The sequence below is a fragment of the Danio rerio genome, chromosome 10 (genome assembly GCF_049306965.1).
Source record: "Danio rerio strain Tuebingen ecotype United States chromosome 10, GRCz12tu, whole genome shotgun sequence".
Lineage (NCBI taxonomy): Eukaryota > Metazoa > Chordata > Actinopteri > Cypriniformes > Danionidae > Danio > Danio rerio.
The window spans coordinates 40,106,856-40,124,699 of record NC_133185.1 but is presented as its reverse complement, the minus strand read 5'-3'; the positions used below and the strand labels follow the sequence as shown (position 1 = coordinate 40,124,699).

At 36.0% G+C, this 17,844-nt stretch overlaps 1 protein-coding gene across 1 annotated transcript in view; it reads left to right on the top strand.

Moving 5' to 3' along the window:
• Positions 1-17,844, top strand: part of zgc:110006 — a 48,822-nt gene continuing 30,978 nt past the window's right edge. The window contains exons 1-2 of the mRNA NM_001020552.1: positions 1-132; positions 5,460-5,593. Coding sequence (NP_001018388.1) covers positions 5,467-5,593 — 127 coding nt within the window. The 5' untranslated portion in view covers positions 1-132; positions 5,460-5,466. The remainder of the gene's footprint in view (positions 133-5,459; positions 5,594-17,844) is intronic.

The window sequence follows — 17,844 nt, the reverse complement described above, 5'->3', positions numbered from 1 at the left end:
GTAGCTGCTTGCCGTCCGCTTCAACAACAACACCCGCCGCTCCACCAGCGTGGCTTTACCCCTAAGGTCAACCAATATCCCCGTTTTTACCTGGATTGTCTCGAAAATTCTTCTGACAACGTAACGAATAAGGTAATAAACACCATTAACACCTGTCTGTGCCGTCTGCCTTTCGAGAAGGTGCCGCTTTCTGGGGATTTTTTATTGTGAGATATCGTTAGCTAGATAACGGATCTAACGTACGCTTGTGTTTCGATTGATGCTGTGTATCATAACACTAAATGTCTTGAAAACTAGTATTTAAAGTCTTTTGTCGTATAACGAGGGTTTAAAACGGGTTTGGTCAACAGGTATATCATATGAGTGTTTTAGTACTAAAAATAATCAAGCTTTATCCGCGTTAATCTGATTATCGTAACGTTACACCGCTTTTCTAGACAAATAAAGTTCACGTTTGTACATGAAACTGATATTAAATACAGCAAACATTGGTTTTAGATCGTATTTATTATCTGTTTGTCAAATGTACATACAAAGCTTAGGTTTTGATTATCTAAAATATTTTTGTTTAATTCAATTGATAAGTTCATTAGTACAGTTACATAATAATAACAACTAATTGATACATTAATAATAAATGATAGCAATAACTATGTTTTAGAGACTTTATATACCAACTAGTTATCTAAAATAAATATTCCCACAGGCTGTAGCTCATAAATAGGCAGCTTTTGTAGTCAACATTGACACGTGCAGCACTTTTGAGCTGACTATGCAGCACATTACAGTAGGTTTGACACACACAACTGCAGTGTCTTTGTCCTCATATTGTAATTCAGTGTAAAGACTTTAATAATCAGAAGAAGTTCAACATGAGCCCACGCTTGACACCGCTTTGAACTGTTCTGTGTTTCATCTCTGGTACAAACACAAAGAGCTAGAAAGAAATGTTTGAACAAAAGAAAACTGATCTTCAATCTTCTTGGCTTGTTTGGACCTGTTGGGGAGAAAAAGAGAAAGATTTGTTTATACAGGCTTCCCACAGTCAGTTAAAATACCAGGGCAAGGTCATGGTAATAACTATAACAGTGATGTTAATGATGAAGAAAAACGCGTTTCAGTACATTTGGTGGTTGAATCAAATAAGCTCTACAAGTCATTTATACAGTTTTTATACTAGCAAGAATAAAGTGTAATCATGTTGATATCAGTGCAAATAAATGCCTTTAAAGTTGTTGAACATACTGTAACTGTGAAGTAAAGTAACCGTTTGTGAGTGAACCATTATCAATTTACTAAATTTAGACAAATCCCAAGATATCTGCAACGTGATCTGATGATCATTTGTGAGTTTAAATTATCAGATCCTTTATAAAGTCTTTATCCATATTTTGCAAAGGATTAGACCGATCATAAAAAATGACATGCATAACATAATAATTATTCATCTAAATACATCCATCCATCCATCCATACATACATGTATGCGTGTTTATAAAATAAAAATAAATAAATGTGTGTGTATGTATATGTGTGTGTGTATATAATATATATATATATATATATATATATATATATATATATATATATATATATATATATATAATGTGTGTGTGTGTGTGTGTGTGTGTGTGTATATATGTGTGTGTGTGTGCGTATGTATGTATGTATGTATGTATATATATATTGGTGTGTGCTTGTGTGTATATATGTATGTGTATATTAGGGCTGCACAATATATTGTTTGAACATCTATATCGCAATATTTGTGTCCACAATAGTCGCACCGTAAGATATGCAATGTTGGGTTGGAATTATAGATGAACCACAGGTCAAAACATGAGATTTGTGGAGACACTGCAGAATATAGGCATAATAGAGTGAAAGGTAAATATTGCTTGTGTTTTTAAGGCCTGTGACTATGCAAGCATTTTGAGAGAGTTCAAAGTATTTTAATAGTGCATAAAGAAGTTTAGAAAAAGATTAATTTATATTACAATGTCAACATTACAATGTCAAATTTTCCAATATTGTGCAGCCCTATATGTCTATAATTAAAATCCCCTCTATTTAAAGATCATATTGCAGCCCCAAAATTCTAATTAATTATAATTTAAAATATTTAAATATTCTTCAAACTTCTAGATTTAACAATGTGTTGTTTTTTTAAATTTATCATGAATATAAATATGAGCACTTACTCTTTATATATATATATATATATATATATATATATATATATATATATTAGTAAGTGTACTTTTTTATTTTTACCTATATATCGTTGGGCGAGGCAGTGGCGCAGTAGGTAGTGCTGTCGCCTCACAGCAAGAAGGTTGCTGGGTCGCTGGTTTGAACCTCGGCGTTTCTGTGTGGAGTTTGCATGTTCTCCCTGCCTACGTGTGGGTTTCCTCCGGGTGCTCCGGTTTCCCCCACAGTCCAAAGATATGCGGTACAGGTGAATTGGGTAGGCTAAATTGTCCGTAGTGTATGAGTGTGTGTGGATGTGTGTGGATGTTTCCCAGAGATGGGTTGCGGCTGTAAGGGCAACCGCTGTGTTAAAACTTGCTGGATAAGTTGGCGGTTCATTCCGCTGTGGCGACCCCGAATTATTAAAGGGACTAAGCCGACAAGAAAATGTATATATCGTTATTTTGTATGATGATAAATCATTGTTTTTTAATATTTACTTTTCACAAAGCTCTTAATGATGAAATGTCAGTCGATCTGTACTTATATTCCATTCCATTGTATAAATAAGATATGTTTTTTCCTAGAATTGTTCACAGTGTGATTATGAAATAGTTTTACACAACAGCAGTGGTTTGGCTGTGACGGACAGAGTCCTGATTATCTCCAGATTGTTACTGATTTTGGCCACTCAACAGGCTGTGACATTCTGGACAGGGGCTTTATGTAAGGCTTGAGCAAAGGTAATTTAGTTGTGTAAACACCAGACACTAAAATCCTCTGGCTTCACAGGAATCCATTCAGCTCTCATGTTGTAAAACTGTCCATTATAAACTGCAGAAGCACAGCAGCATCCAACGCCTGTTGTGCACAGCATGTTTTCTCATCTGTCTTGTTAATCTGATTGTGTCTTTGCGTGTTTCTTTTTCTCTTATCTTGATGATGCGTTATGTTTATATAGGACAAACATTATCACAACATTCTTTCTTATCGGCTTTACTTAAATGTTAAATCAAATGTGTACAGAGATGTTAGGGTTGAAATGTTATCTATACTGTATGTGATGAATGATTATACAAAGTTTATAATAATAAACAATTGTACATAATTAATAAAGGGCAGTTCACCATCAGCAAGTTCCAAAGCTATTTTTTGTCTTCTGTTGAACACAAAAGACAATTTTTTAAATACTGTTGAAAACCCACAACCCTTTACATCCATAGTAGCTTGTTTTTGATTAAGGGATGTCTATGGTGACTGGTTTTCAACATTCTTCAAAGTAGCTTATTTGGGGTTAAACAGAAGGGAAAAACACGATTCTTATAGTGTAGTAAATGTAAGTGAATAAAACATTTTTGGGTGACTATCCTTTTAATTAATGTGTCATTTTTTTATGGGTACTAAAATTGAAAAACCTGTTTGCATTTAGATTTTCCTATTAAGCAAGTTTTCTCTTACAGCAACATGGCCTGAAAATGACTTATAACTCACTGGAAAGTTAAAATGAATAGGCGATTGCAAAATTATAGAAACTGGAAAATTAAAGGCATAGTTCAGCCAAAAATTCTTTCATCATTACTCAAATTTACCATTTTTTTCTGTTGAACATAAAAGATGATATTTTAAATACTGTTGGAAACTCGCACCCGTCCACATCTACAGTAGTTTAATTTTTGTATTAAGGATGTCAATTGTGACTAAAGCGTTCTTTAAAATAGCTTCTCTTGTGAAAATACACTATTTTTTATAGTTGAGTAAATGGTGAGTGAATTTAAAGTTGTGGGTGAACTGTCCCTTTAATTAATGTGTCATTTTTATGAGGACTGAAAGTAAAAAATCTGTTTGTATTCAGATTTTCCAATTTATTAAAGTTTTCCTTTACAAGTAAAATGGCCCCAAAATTACATGTAACTCACAGATGAGTCAAAAATAAATAGGCAATAGCAAAACTATAAAAACTGGAGAAATAAAACTCTTTATTATCATTACTCAAAAAACTTGTGATTTTTTTTTTTTTATTGATTGATTTTTTTTTTATGCTGAAAGCAAAAGATGATATTTTAAGTACGGTTGGAAACCTGCAGCCGTTCACCTATAGTAGTTTATTTTTTTGTTATAAGGATGTCAACGGTGACTGGTCTAAACCATTCTTCAAAATAGCCTCTTTGAGGTTAAACAGGTGAACTCTCCTTTTAATTAATGTCATTTTTTATTAAGAATTTTACAGCAAAATGACCTGAAAATGACACATAACTCACTGAAAAGTCAAAAATTAATAGGCAGTAGCAAAACAACTGTTAAAAACTGAATAGTTAAAGGGATAGTTCACCCCAAAATTCTGTCACAGCCATGTCACCCTGCAGCCCAAGACCGGTTACTCACTGAAGCTAAGCAGGGCTGAGCCTGGTCAGTACCTGGATGGGAGACCACTAGGGAACACTAGGTTGCTGTTGGAAGTGGTGTTAGTGAGGCCAGCAGGGGGCGCTCAACCTGTGGTCTGTGTGAGTCCTAATGCCCCAGTAAAAGTGAAGGGGACACTAAACTGTCAGTGGGCGCCGTCTTTCGGATGAGACATTAAACCGAGGTCCTGACTCTCTGTGGTCATTAAAAATCCCAAGGCACTTCTCGTGAAAGAGCAGGGGTGTAACCCCGGTGTCCTGGCCAAAGTCCCTCTATCGGCCCTTACGATCATGACCTCCCAATCATCCCCTCTCCACCAAATTGGCTCTATCACTGTCCCCCCACTCCATCAATAGCTGGTGTGTGGTGAGCGCACTGGCGCCGTTGTCCTGTGGCAGCCGTCGCATCATCCAAGTGGATGCTGCACACTGGTGGTGGTGTGGAGAGACCCCCCTCATGATTGTGAAGCGCTTTGGGTGTATTGCCATACACAATAAATGCGCTATATAAATACACATTACATTACATTTACATTACATTTTACTCAACCTTCTTTTGTCACAAAAATGTCAGATATTTTTTCTGTTGAAATCAAAAGAAGTTATTTTTAAAAATATAAAAAAACAAAGGTAACTACTGATTTCCATAGTAGGAAAAACAAATACTATGAAAGTCAATGGTTACCAGTTGCTAACATTCTTCAAAATATCTTTTTTGTAAATTAAGTATCTATCAAGTAAATTAAGTAAACTTTAATTTTTGGGTCAATTATCCATTTAAGTCAGAACTGAATTTGACATCCAGTACTGGATTTGCATTGCATATTCATCAGTATCAATTGTGATTTATCAGTTTTGTTCTGTTTGCAGAGGCAGCATGGAGGAAGAGGAGCACTTTGTGAACATAGACCTGAACGATGACAATATTTGCAGCATCTGTAAACTAGAAACGGACACGGGAACACTTTCCTTCTGCCATGTGTGCTTTGAACTCAGCATAGAGGGTAAGAAGTTTATTTATACATGTCTATTTTTAATCATGTACAAGTATTTTAATGTCCTCTACTTGCCAGTACTGGTTCAGATTATGCTAATTCTAAATTAGTAAAAACCTCCTCCGTACGCCCATCCATATCCCCCTTATTCATGTATTAGCGAGCCCCCAGTTTCTTCCGCTTCATGAGCTGCTCAAAAAATGAACTGGAGCTTTTGAAGTGGCACTTTAGCATCTAATTAACGCTCCGCTTATTAAGGGTAGAGTAGCGTTTCCTGAGGGGCCTCATTGGAGCAGCACTTTTGTTCTTTGCAGCTGTCATTTTTTCACTCTGAACCTTCCCCAAAAGAGCTCTTAGTGTTTCAAATGGTTTTATATCGTCATGGCAGGAAGTAAGCATCTTGGCTTTAAAGATTCTTCTCTGGAATCACACACCTTTGTCTGGAATTTTTCCTTGAAGTTGGTTTCAGTTATAATGTGATCCTCAGGTTTCTCAAGTTTAATTGTAGATAAGCATTCTAAATTTTAGGACTTTGATTAGACGGTTATATATGTGTTTTTTGAGGAATATATTGTTATCATAACTGTGATCTGTTTCTTTTGTTTTTTGGATGTGGGTGTTTTGATTGATCAATTTCATTTGTAAATTTCTCTCACAAACCATTCTCTTTCATTTCAAGTTTTTTTTAAAACTGAATATTCTGATAAATCAATATAATGCACTGTTAAACATAATATTTTTATGCCAAGTCATAAAAATAATTATGCATAATAATAATAATCATTGTATCGTTAATTTCATTAGCTATTAGTCAAGTTTTAGTTGAGTCAGAGTTTGAGCAGTTTAGTTTGTGTTTAGTCAGTCACATTTGCATCATGCTGCATAACTGTTAAATTGATGTTCATTATTATTTGCTTACAGTTATGATTGCAGTGACTGTTGTCATTGGAGAAATTTATTTTTATATGCGGCATCTAATTAATCTTTAAGCACAAAACAAATTTTTTTTTCTTAAAAAACTTACATTTTTTCCATCTAGTTTTCCAAATTATTATAGACTAAGACAGCTTTAAATGATAAAAACTGGTAAACAAGAAACTTATCTCAAAAACAATTATATACACACACACACACACACACACACACACAATTTCACCAGATTTTATTATATATATATATATATATATATATATATATATATATATATATATATATATATATATATATATATATATATATATATATATATAAACCATTTTCTCCAGATGATTCGATGTATATAAACTATTTCACCAGATGGCTTGAAAACTGCTGTTTAGAAAAGTATTTATTAATTTGGATTAAGTGGAATGATTTTGTAGGGGGGTGAATCATTCATAAAAATATCAAAAAACAAATCTTTGCGCTTAAAAAAAAACTTAATTATGTAGGCTAATGGTTGTCTGTGCGTACAACACGTTTCCCTATCCACAAAAGAGAGAAAGTGAAAGTAAAGGCAGTAAAGTATAATTCTCACAGATGGTCTGTTTGACTGTTTTTTCGCTAGTGAAGCGTTCAGTTCTTCAACTTATAAAGTTCCCCATGTAAATAGCAAATGCACCATAGCGTGACACCACTGACTCTTAAGAGGAATCAGAGATGAGTCTCTGATTGGTTTATTCTCAAAAGACACCTATAACTCATTAAGAGAATAAGCTCAACCCAGTTAGACCATGTGCCACGGCGCAGAGTGAATTTTTCCTTCCTTAAAATAGCAAAAGTGGATCGAATACGCCCTTAATGCTTGTGCGCCCTGCACTTCAGACTTTGCGCCTAGAATGTTAAAATAGAGCCCAATAAATTGGTCCAACAAACATTTACACAACAATTAACAATAAAACATACAATATTCAAATAAATATGTATTTCATTTCACATTTGCTCCCCTTAGTGGGAGGTGTGTAATGTATGCAGTACAGGTGTTCAGTGTGTGTATTGAAGTTGCTCATTTTAGTTTCACTTTTGAATTTGTGATCAAGCTCATTTCACAGAAGTATTTGCATGCCAATCATTTGCAATTTTTCACACACACACACACACACACACACACACACACACACACACACACACACACACACACACACACACACACACACACACACACACACACACACACACACACACACACACACACACACACACACACACACACACACAAAAATTGCATTGTGGGACAATTAACGGTTAGTAGCAGTAACATTACAATACATTTGGTCTCATACATAAAGGATTTTTTATCAGTGCATCCAATTTTTAGCTTTACCTTTTAGCACTAATTTTGTCACGTTCTGCCAGTACAAGCCTGTGCCTTCATACTGTGGTTTGTGTTTGATCAATGGCCAATCTAGGTCAGGTTGTCGAAGCGTGACTAGTGGATTCTATTACATACTTGGAAACTATGCAGAAAGACCTCTGCATTTCTAATGTCTCTCTTTCTCTCTTCTAGAAGCTCTGTTGCATTGTAACAGTGTGGCATACTAGCAATGTCTCCTGAGAGAATGTCAATTTACAAAAAAACACACAAACATTATCATTGTTTCATTTTTGTAACTTCCTTTCTTTAATGATTCTGATGTTATTGTGTTTTTTATGTGTTTGTGTGTGTTTGTGTGTGTGTTTGTGTTTGTGTGTGTGTGTGTGTGTGTGTGTGTGTTTGTGTGTGTTCGTGTGTTCTATCCTTGTGTTTTTTTTCTGCAAGTCATGCAATGTATTTCCAAAAATAAATGACTGTTCAGCCAGGCTGCCTTTTCCCCCCCCTAGCACTTTTCTCTGATTTATCTGCTTATCTGTGACACGCATAATCCCAGTTTATGAAGCCACTGGATTTGCGCTGGAGAAGGAAGCATCCATGACTCTGGCGAATGGTTCGGTCCGCTCATGAATTAGACGCACTGAATATTCATGCCTGCGATAGAAGGTTACCTCTCTTGAATATTTAACAGAAGAGCACAGAACACGAGGCAGCCCACAAACACCCAGCTGATGGTGAGCTTCAGGCTGCTGTATTTCACAAGTGATTCACCGCAGTTCGTGTTGCACAACAGCACTTGTGGCCCCTAAAGAGGCTCTGACAGGCCTGTGGTCTCAGGTCGCCCTCTTTTGATTGGCTGATAGCCACCGACATACACTCTCTTCCCACTGACAAAACACTCCAACGTTCTTGGCGTGGGTAAACAAGTACAAGCTGACAGTGCATGTTTAGACCTGAACGCTCATTTGCCCACACCTGCTCACGCACCTGCATACCCTCAGAAAACATCCTGGCTCCGGAAGTGACTATAAGTAACTTAAAGGGAACATGTTGTTTTCACACAATCCAAACATGTTTCTTTCTTCTGTTGAACACAAAAGAAGATATTTTGATGAACCTTGTGGCCATTGATTTCTACTGTGGATATCAATGGCTGTTTTCATCCCAAGTTTTCAGAATATCCTTGTTGGTGTTAAATGGAAGAAATAAATTCATAAGAGTTTAGAACCACTTGAATGTGAGTAAATGGTAAACCCCAATTTTGGGTGATCTATCTCTTTAAGTTAGCTGTTCATTGTTCTGTCCATATTCACTTGTCTATGGAGCCAGATGAGTCTAAAAAATAATATATTTGCAAATTATAATTCATACATCCACAAGACAATTAACATTTAAAAAAACACGATTCAGAAATACATAAATCCAATTCATAAATTCAAAACATGATTTGAAAACACACAAATTCAATTCACAAATTCAAAACATGATTCATAAATACGCAAATTCAATTAATAAATTCAAAACATGATTCATCAATACGCAAATTCAGTTCATAAATTCAAAACATGATTCATCAATATGCAAATTCAGTTCATAAATTCAAAACATGATTCGAAAATAAACAAGTCCCATTTGTGAATTCAAAACACGATTCGAAAATGTACAAATCCAATCCGTAAATTCAAAATCCGATTCGAAAATACACCAATCCAATCTGTAAATGTAAAACATGATTAGATAATACACAAATCCAATCCTTAAATTCAAAACATTATTCAAAAATACACAAATCCAATCCGTAAATTCAAAACCTGATTTGAAAATATACAATTCCAATCCGTTAAATCAAAACACGATTCAAAAATACACAAATCCAGTACGTAAATTCAAAACGCGATCCGAAAATAAACAAATCCAATCCATAAATTCAAAACCCGATTCTAAAATACACCAATCCAATCTGTAATTTCAAAACATGATTTGAAAATTACACAAATCAAATCTGTAAATTTAAAACCAAAATACACATCCAATTTGTAAATTTAAAACGCGATTCAAAAATACACAAATCCAATCTGTAAATTTAAAACATGATAAAAAAAAAAACACAAATCTAATTCGTAAATTCAAAATACGATTTAAAAATACACAAATTCATATCATTTGGTCAAAATATTTATTATTCACAAATTATGTGTTGTATTTCTGAATTGTATTTTAAATTTACAAATTGGAATGTGAATCGAATAAATTTTATTTCATAAATGTATTATTTTTGAGACTGATCGGGCTCCATATTTGTCTGCCTCCTTTTTTTTTCTTCAGACAGGCAAACTGATGAAATTTGAGGTCATTTTTAGGTCTAAATGTTTTGTTTTGGAAGCAGCAGAGGTCTTATTTTTATCATATGTCATGAATGCTGGTCGGTTCTGCTTTTCTGTTTCCTCAGCTACAGTGAGAGAATATGGCCACTGTTTTTCTGCATGCATGTTGAGAACACACACAGGAAGTTGGCTGCATTGTTAAAGCATTTAGAGAAGTATAAGAGAGTGGTTAGTCTTTGGTTTAACAAAAAAAAAAAAAAAAAAAAAACAGGTTGAAAGAAATGCACACTACATAAGGAAAGGGAAACTCAGTCGCAGAATGTAGGTATTTTTCAGGTTTCTTGGATGAGGATGTTTGAAAACGGATGGCTTTAGGGCTGCAGTTTTTTACCCATGCAAGAAATAACTGCAGCAGCCAGACTGCTTATTTTAACAACGCTTTGATTCATTCTGTCTAGACCTGACGGAGAAGCTTGGGAAATGTTTTATGGGGCTTGAATTCGAAACATTGCTTGCCTTGAATTACAGGAACGATTTATGTATTTTATTGCATGACATGAACTACTTTTATAAATCAGGATTAAGACAATAGATAATTGTATAATTATCTATTGTGTAATAGATAATTATACATGATTAATAAAAGTTGCAAGATTAATAAAAGTTTATTTTGATATGCATTTTGTCAGTAAACCCTGTAAATCTTCAGCACCTGCTTTCAGATGAAGCAGTGTTTGTTTACTGTACAGAGCTATAGTTCACTGACAAGCTACGCAAAAAGACACAGACAATTTTTTAGCGCAATTCTGAAATCAAAGATAATCATTCTGCAAGCAGGACAGCCGTTTGTGTTGCTTCTCAGTGAACTATGGCTCTGTGTTACTGGTAACTGAAAGCATGTAAAAATGCTACGTTTAATACCATAACACTTCATAACTTCATTCAAGTGTTTAAAATAAATCATTTAGTGAGATGATTCAGTAATTGTGTGTTTATTAGTCACATCGAATCAATGAAAGCAGTTGTTGCTAGGACTACAGCTGATGTCGGAAGATGATGAGAATTATTTATATAATCCATTAAATTACCTAATTATTTTATTAACGTCTACCCGCACTCTAACCCTCATAGTAAAAACAGTAACTGTACAGAGTATTATTCATATTATTAATTAAATTACCTTTGAATTTTGTTTTTATCAACTACTACCTCAACCCTAAACCCAACCCTCAGAACAGAAAAATAGTAATCGTTGTACATTGTCACAAACATTATGTATAGATGTGCATATCTACATCTGTGTCCCTTCTAGGCTTTTCCCAGTTAAATCCTCTGCTCTGTGTCTCTTCTTTGTGGCATATTTGCAGTTTCTGCATGAGAGCACCCTTTGCCTTTCGGAGGAGATCACGATGCCGTGATCTGCTGTCAAGATGTGCATGAATATCATAGCTTTTGCTAAATTGAGATTGAGTTCAATTTGATATATCACCAAGCGACAGTCGGCCATCGGGCTTTGAGAGTCTATCGATCAGGCTAGTTAGTTTGGTGTGTTCCACACGTTGGCTCTCGTAGGGTTACTGTAGGACTTCGTTGGCCCAATTCGGCCGTCGCCAATCTTACTGGCTATTCAGCAAGAATCAGAGCGCAAATTTGATGTAGTGACGGTACGTAGCTACTAAACAATTAAAGTAAAAAAGGATTGCAAAGAGGCTGGCTGTAATTTCAATACATTTCAATACATATGGATTATTAGATTATCAGACATATTTTGCATGAGCAAATCCCTTAGTGGTGAGTGACAGTTACTGTGATTATACAGCTAAACGCTGCTTTGTTTGCAGGTTGCCTGTGCACTTTGGAAGTTTGGTTTCTCTTTGCTGAACACACTACTGCCCCTCCCCACCCCCGTGGAATGGAAAGATGTGTCCCTTTGTGCATTTGTAGACTCCGGTTCTTGTTAGGGACCGAGCACCGAAACGGTGCGTAGGCCCTATTGGAATTGCTCCGTTTTTTATTATTATTATTCCGCCCCCTATCGGGGCACTTTTGAGGGTCTAAACATGCCCGAAAACTCACAAAAATTTGCACACACACCAAACGCGGTGTAAATAGCAGGTTGATATGGGTCTCGGAAGTGGGCGTGGCAAAATGACTCGACAGCGCCACCTAGAAAAATTAAACGGATGAGCCCCCGATACACGAATCACGCACATGCACGAAAATTGGCACACACCTCAAACACACCAAACCATATGAAAAAGTCTCTTGGAGCCATATCTCAAACCCAACAGGAAGTCGGATATTTTTGACTTCCTGCGGCGAAAAAGTGGCATTTTTGCCATTTCCAGGCGTTGTATTTTAACGAACTCCTCCTAGGGATTTTATCCAATCGACACCAAAATTAGGTTTTGTCATCTAAAGGCCTTGGCGATGTTAAATTGCGAAGCTTTAGAGTTTTCGTCGATGGGCGTGTCCGTGGCGGCCTCACAAACTTTGACGATTCGCCACAAAACAGGAAGTTGTTATAACTCAGGCATGCATCATCTGATCTGCCTCAAAAGTCACACGCTTGATAAGAGTCCTGACCTGAACACGTTTACATGCCAATATCCAGAAACAGATATAGCGCCACCTGCTGGCCACAGGAAATGGCATGTTTTACACTGTAACAAACTCCTCCTACAAATTTTTTCGTATTAGCACCAAATTGGATTGGTGTTATCTGAAAGCTCCACCGATTATATATTGTGAAGATCTAGAGTTTTCGCAGAGGGGTGTGTCCGTGGCGGCATGACAAACCTCAACGCTTCGCCATGGAACAGAAAGTCCTTATAACTCAACCACACAATGTTTGATCAGCCTGAAACTTCACATGGTTGATAAAAGTCCTCTCCTGAAAACATCCCCATAACAATATTGAAGTGGGCATGGCAAAATGACTCGACAGCGCCACCTAGAAAATTTAATCGGACGAGCCCCCGAGCTACGAATCACGCACATGCACGAAAATTGGCACACACCTCAAACATGCCAAAACATACGAAAAAGTCTCTTGGAGCCATATCTCAAACCCAACAGGAAGTCGGATATTATTAACTTCTTGCGGCGAAAAAGTAGCGTTTTTGCCATTTCCAGGCGTTGTATTTTAACAAACTCCTCCTAGGGATTTTATCCGATCGACACCAAAATTGGGTTTTGTCATCTAAAGGCCTTGGCGATGTTAAATTGCGAAGCTTTAGAGTTTTCGTCGATGAACGTGTCCATGGCGGCCTCGCAAACTTTGATGATTCGCCACAAAACAGGAAGTCATTATAACTCAGGCATGCATTATCAGATCCACCTCAAAATTCACACCTCTGATAACATTCCTGACCTGAACACGTTTACATGCCAATATCCAGATACAGTTAAAGCGCCACCTGCTGGCCACAGGAAATGACATGTTTTACACTGTAACAAACTCCTTCTACAAACTTTATCATATCAGCACCAAATTTGAGGGGTGTCATTTCAAAGCTCTAGCGATGATATATTGTGAAGATCTAGAGTTTTCAGAGAGGGGCGTGTCCGTGGCGGTATGACAAACCTCAACGCTTCGCCACGGAACAGGAAGTCGTTATAACTCAACCACACAATGTCTCACCTGCCTGAAACTTCACATGGTTGATAAAAGTCCTCTCCTGAACACATCTACATAAGAAAATTAAGTCACAGTCATAGCGCCACCAGCTGGCAGAAGGTAGTTTGGCTTATAACTCAGCCACACAATGTCTGATCTGCCTGAAACTTCACATGGTTAAATAAAGTCCTCTCCTGAACACATCTACATGCCAATATTGAGTCACAGTCATAGCGCCACCTGCTGACAGAAGGAATTTTGGCTTATAACTCAGCCACACAATGTCTGATCTGCCTAAAAATTCACATGGTTGATAAGATTCCTGCATTGAAGGCATCTACATATGAATATTGAGTCAGAGTTATAGCGCCACCTGCTGACAGGAGGAAGTTTGGCATAAATCTGTGATTTTCTCAGGTTTTTTATATATATCAGCTTAAAATATTATTGTTCGCTGTTTTCTGTCATACTGAGACCACCGGGCGGCGGTGAGCCCGGGTGCGAGGTCCCTATCATCGCTGCTTGCAGCTTTAATTTCAGTTGTTTTTTGTCCATTTAGTCTGTTCACAGATTTTTGGCCCAGATGATACAGGACAGTACAGTTGGGTTTCATTGGTGCTAGTTGTTTGTCATTAACTTGGTCTTGCCCAGCATTAAGACAACACGGTTAACGAAAAAGTTTTTGTCTTCATGCGATGCACTACTGTTTTAAAAGTGGTTTTTGGTCTTGTGCTAACCAAGACTACATCTACAATGACAATATCCTGACAATATCCCAACAATAAACTGATAATATCCACCATCACTTTAAGTTTTTTGTCCAATTTATCAAAAGCTCTTCAAAACCTCTTATTAATGGAGTTTTCAGAATAGGCATGTGACAATAAGCATTTTCAAGGTATACCGCGCTTTGGAAAAGTCAAGGTTTTAAAACCGCCAAAATGTTCTGTAATATTGTTCCCAAGGTATGTGTGAGAATTTTTGATTCACTTTTTTTTTTTACTTTTCTACTATTTACTAGTTTTTTACTTTAAATTTTTTTAGGACAACAGTATCTCCAGCAGAAAAGATATCTAAAGATCCTGTTTTAAATTGTAATGAAATCAGTGTTTTTGAAGCTAATGGAGACAGCAGAAGTCAATGATCCACTTGAATTATTTAGCCCGACATGCTTACTGCTTTAAAATATTTTAAATGTTTCTCAAAAAAATATATATTGTGTTCAAAGAGGAATTTTTATTACCCAGACATTTAAAATATATTTTAGAGCAGTAATCACAATACCGTGGTACTGTGAAACCGTGATTTAAAAAAATATATATTCAAGGTTATCATATTAACAGATTCTTATACCGGCCCATGACTAATTCAGAACACGTTTATTTTTTTTTAATTATGACTTTGCTTTTGATCAAGTAATGCTTTTTTGCTAATTTAAGCTGTTATTTCCTAAATAATAATTAGTGAGTCCAAGTATCAATTTTTATTTGTACATTTCAGAGCAAAAGAAGAACTGACTCCGAAAGATACAGACCTGTCAAATGTAAATATAACATACTACACTTTCAAGTGGTGCTTCTCCCTGGAAAACTTGTTTCATGATGCCAGTGTTTTCATTGTGGTTGCTAGGCTAATCAGAAAAACCTAAAATCCCAGGTCACTAATATTCACATCCCTAGATAAAGCTCAACTCTCACCGTTAATGAGAGGCGATGGGAATTTCTTCCACACCAGGTCTATTGTCAGGCTGTATATGTAGACATGAAATAAAACACCTCTACGAGCTGCTCTGCTCACTTTGAGGCATCATGTCCATCCAGGCGATTCTGTTTAATGGTTTTATTCTCGTCACAGTGTGTAGTAAGACTCAACCCACTCTTCTTTTCTATTGGCCCTTAAAGACCTCGATGGCTGGCTGCTTTCTTGCTCCGCCGAGCACACTTATTCAGGACTAACAGTTTCCCTGAAGCAGACACGGGCCGTCTCTCATCCTCTTACATAAGAGCAGTGGAATGTGAATGTTATCCAGCCGAGTCGGCATGGCTGGATGACAGAATATTCCAGACACTTGCAGCACAAATACAATAGTTGTGTTTTCACTGTTGGGCCTAAAGGGAGTGTGGTAGTGCATGCCAGGGCCAATCGCATTTAACCTGTCACTTCCGGGGCTTAATCGGGAGTCAACGGAGCTTTCTCAAGACCAATGGGCAGGCTTTTTTGGCTTGTTGAATACCTAGGGCCAAAACTGTTCAGCTGGGGCCTGTCCTTGGTAATACAAGGTCCTTTTACAAGGACATTTACATTCCATTCTACACCGCTAGTGTCAAAGTTTGTTTGAGGACATTACAGAATCTAAATAACTAATCTAATTTGTAAATACAGAATCTAAATAACTAATAATCGCTGACATAAAATGACAATAATATCACTCATCTAGGAATGCACTAAATATGTTGGTTGCCATATCGATATATTAGCCGATAAATGCTATTTTGTTTTTGTTATCATCATCAGCCAATAACAAAAAGAAGCCTATATCTTCAAGCTGATGAATTATTTGTTATTTTCTGTTGGTTGAATCACTTCACAGGCTTGATGGCAGCCACTTTTTATATATTTTTTTATTTTAATAGTATTTTCATCACTGATATTTTGATGTTGGTTAATGTTCAGTGACTTTGTTGCTTTATTTAGGCATTATTTTTATTTATTTATTTTTGTCAGCCCACATTACCAACTAACATTTAAAACTAATTCAGCTTAAAACACGCACTCGTTTGTGTCTGAAATAACTCCCGATTGCAATAAGATGTGGATTCTTATTACTGCATGATAAAATTATATAAGAAATATAATGATATACAATGTTAAAGGATACCTAATTCTAAATGTTGCCATAATAAACACATAATATGCATATGAAATTACCACAGACTGTATTGCTCTTTCTCTTCCATGTGCATTTGTTAATTTTGTACTTCTGCCTTATAACTAACCTCGATTCACTTATTTTGTCTTATAACGTTCTTGTTTTCGGTGAGAGCTTAATCTTTTCTTTTTTTTTTTGCCTAAAAGCGTAACAGTAATATGATGGGGATGGGGGAAAAATTCTCAAATAGCATGATTTCATTAAAAACGAATAAAAACGCTTATCTGTGATGTTTATTCTTAATAAAGAAATGTTATTCAAACAGAAATACAAATCATCAGTTTTTTTCTGAATGCGCTGATCTTAAACTTAACAAATTAGTTCATTCAAAAAAGTTTTTTGATTAATTCCCAGAACTTTTTAACCCTCTATAGTCTCCATTGATCACAAGTTGTTCGAAGTCCAGAAAAAGAACCAAAAATAATGTTACTGAGGTTCATGTGACTTCAACTTTTATGTAGTTCAACTGTCATGAAAAGCTCCCAGAACACTTTTGTGTACCACAAAACTGTAAATATGAATTTGTTTCACTATGTCTTCAGGTTTTGTATTATTTACTATGGGCTGTATGATAAACTGCCATTAAAGTGAGCAGTGAAACATGCAAGCGTTGTAATGCCTGTAGTAAAATGCTCTCTGACAAACAAAACAAAGCCTTTTTTTGGTGCACAAAAAAGTTTGTGGAGTTTCATGTAATTACAGTTTAACTACTGAAGTCTCTTGGAATATTTTGACAACGTTTTAGTTCCTTTTCTAGACTTTTGAACATTTCAAGATCATTGCTGTCTATGGAGGTTAAGAAAGCTGTCAGATTTCATCTAAAACATCTTAATTTGTGTTCAGAAGATAAATGTAGGTTTCTGGGGATTAAAATGACATGAGTAATTAATTACATCATTGACATTTTTGGGTGAACTAACCCTTTAAAGTCCCTATCAGAGTGTTTTTGTGATGCAAATTTATAATGTTTAATTCCTATTTGTTTGAGGTACAATACTTGCATAAATGAATGCATTAATCTTGTTTTTATTGTAAATTATTGGTCGTGCCCATTGTAAGCCCTTCATCGCAATAGACCGAAAGCTCAATCGCAGCTAA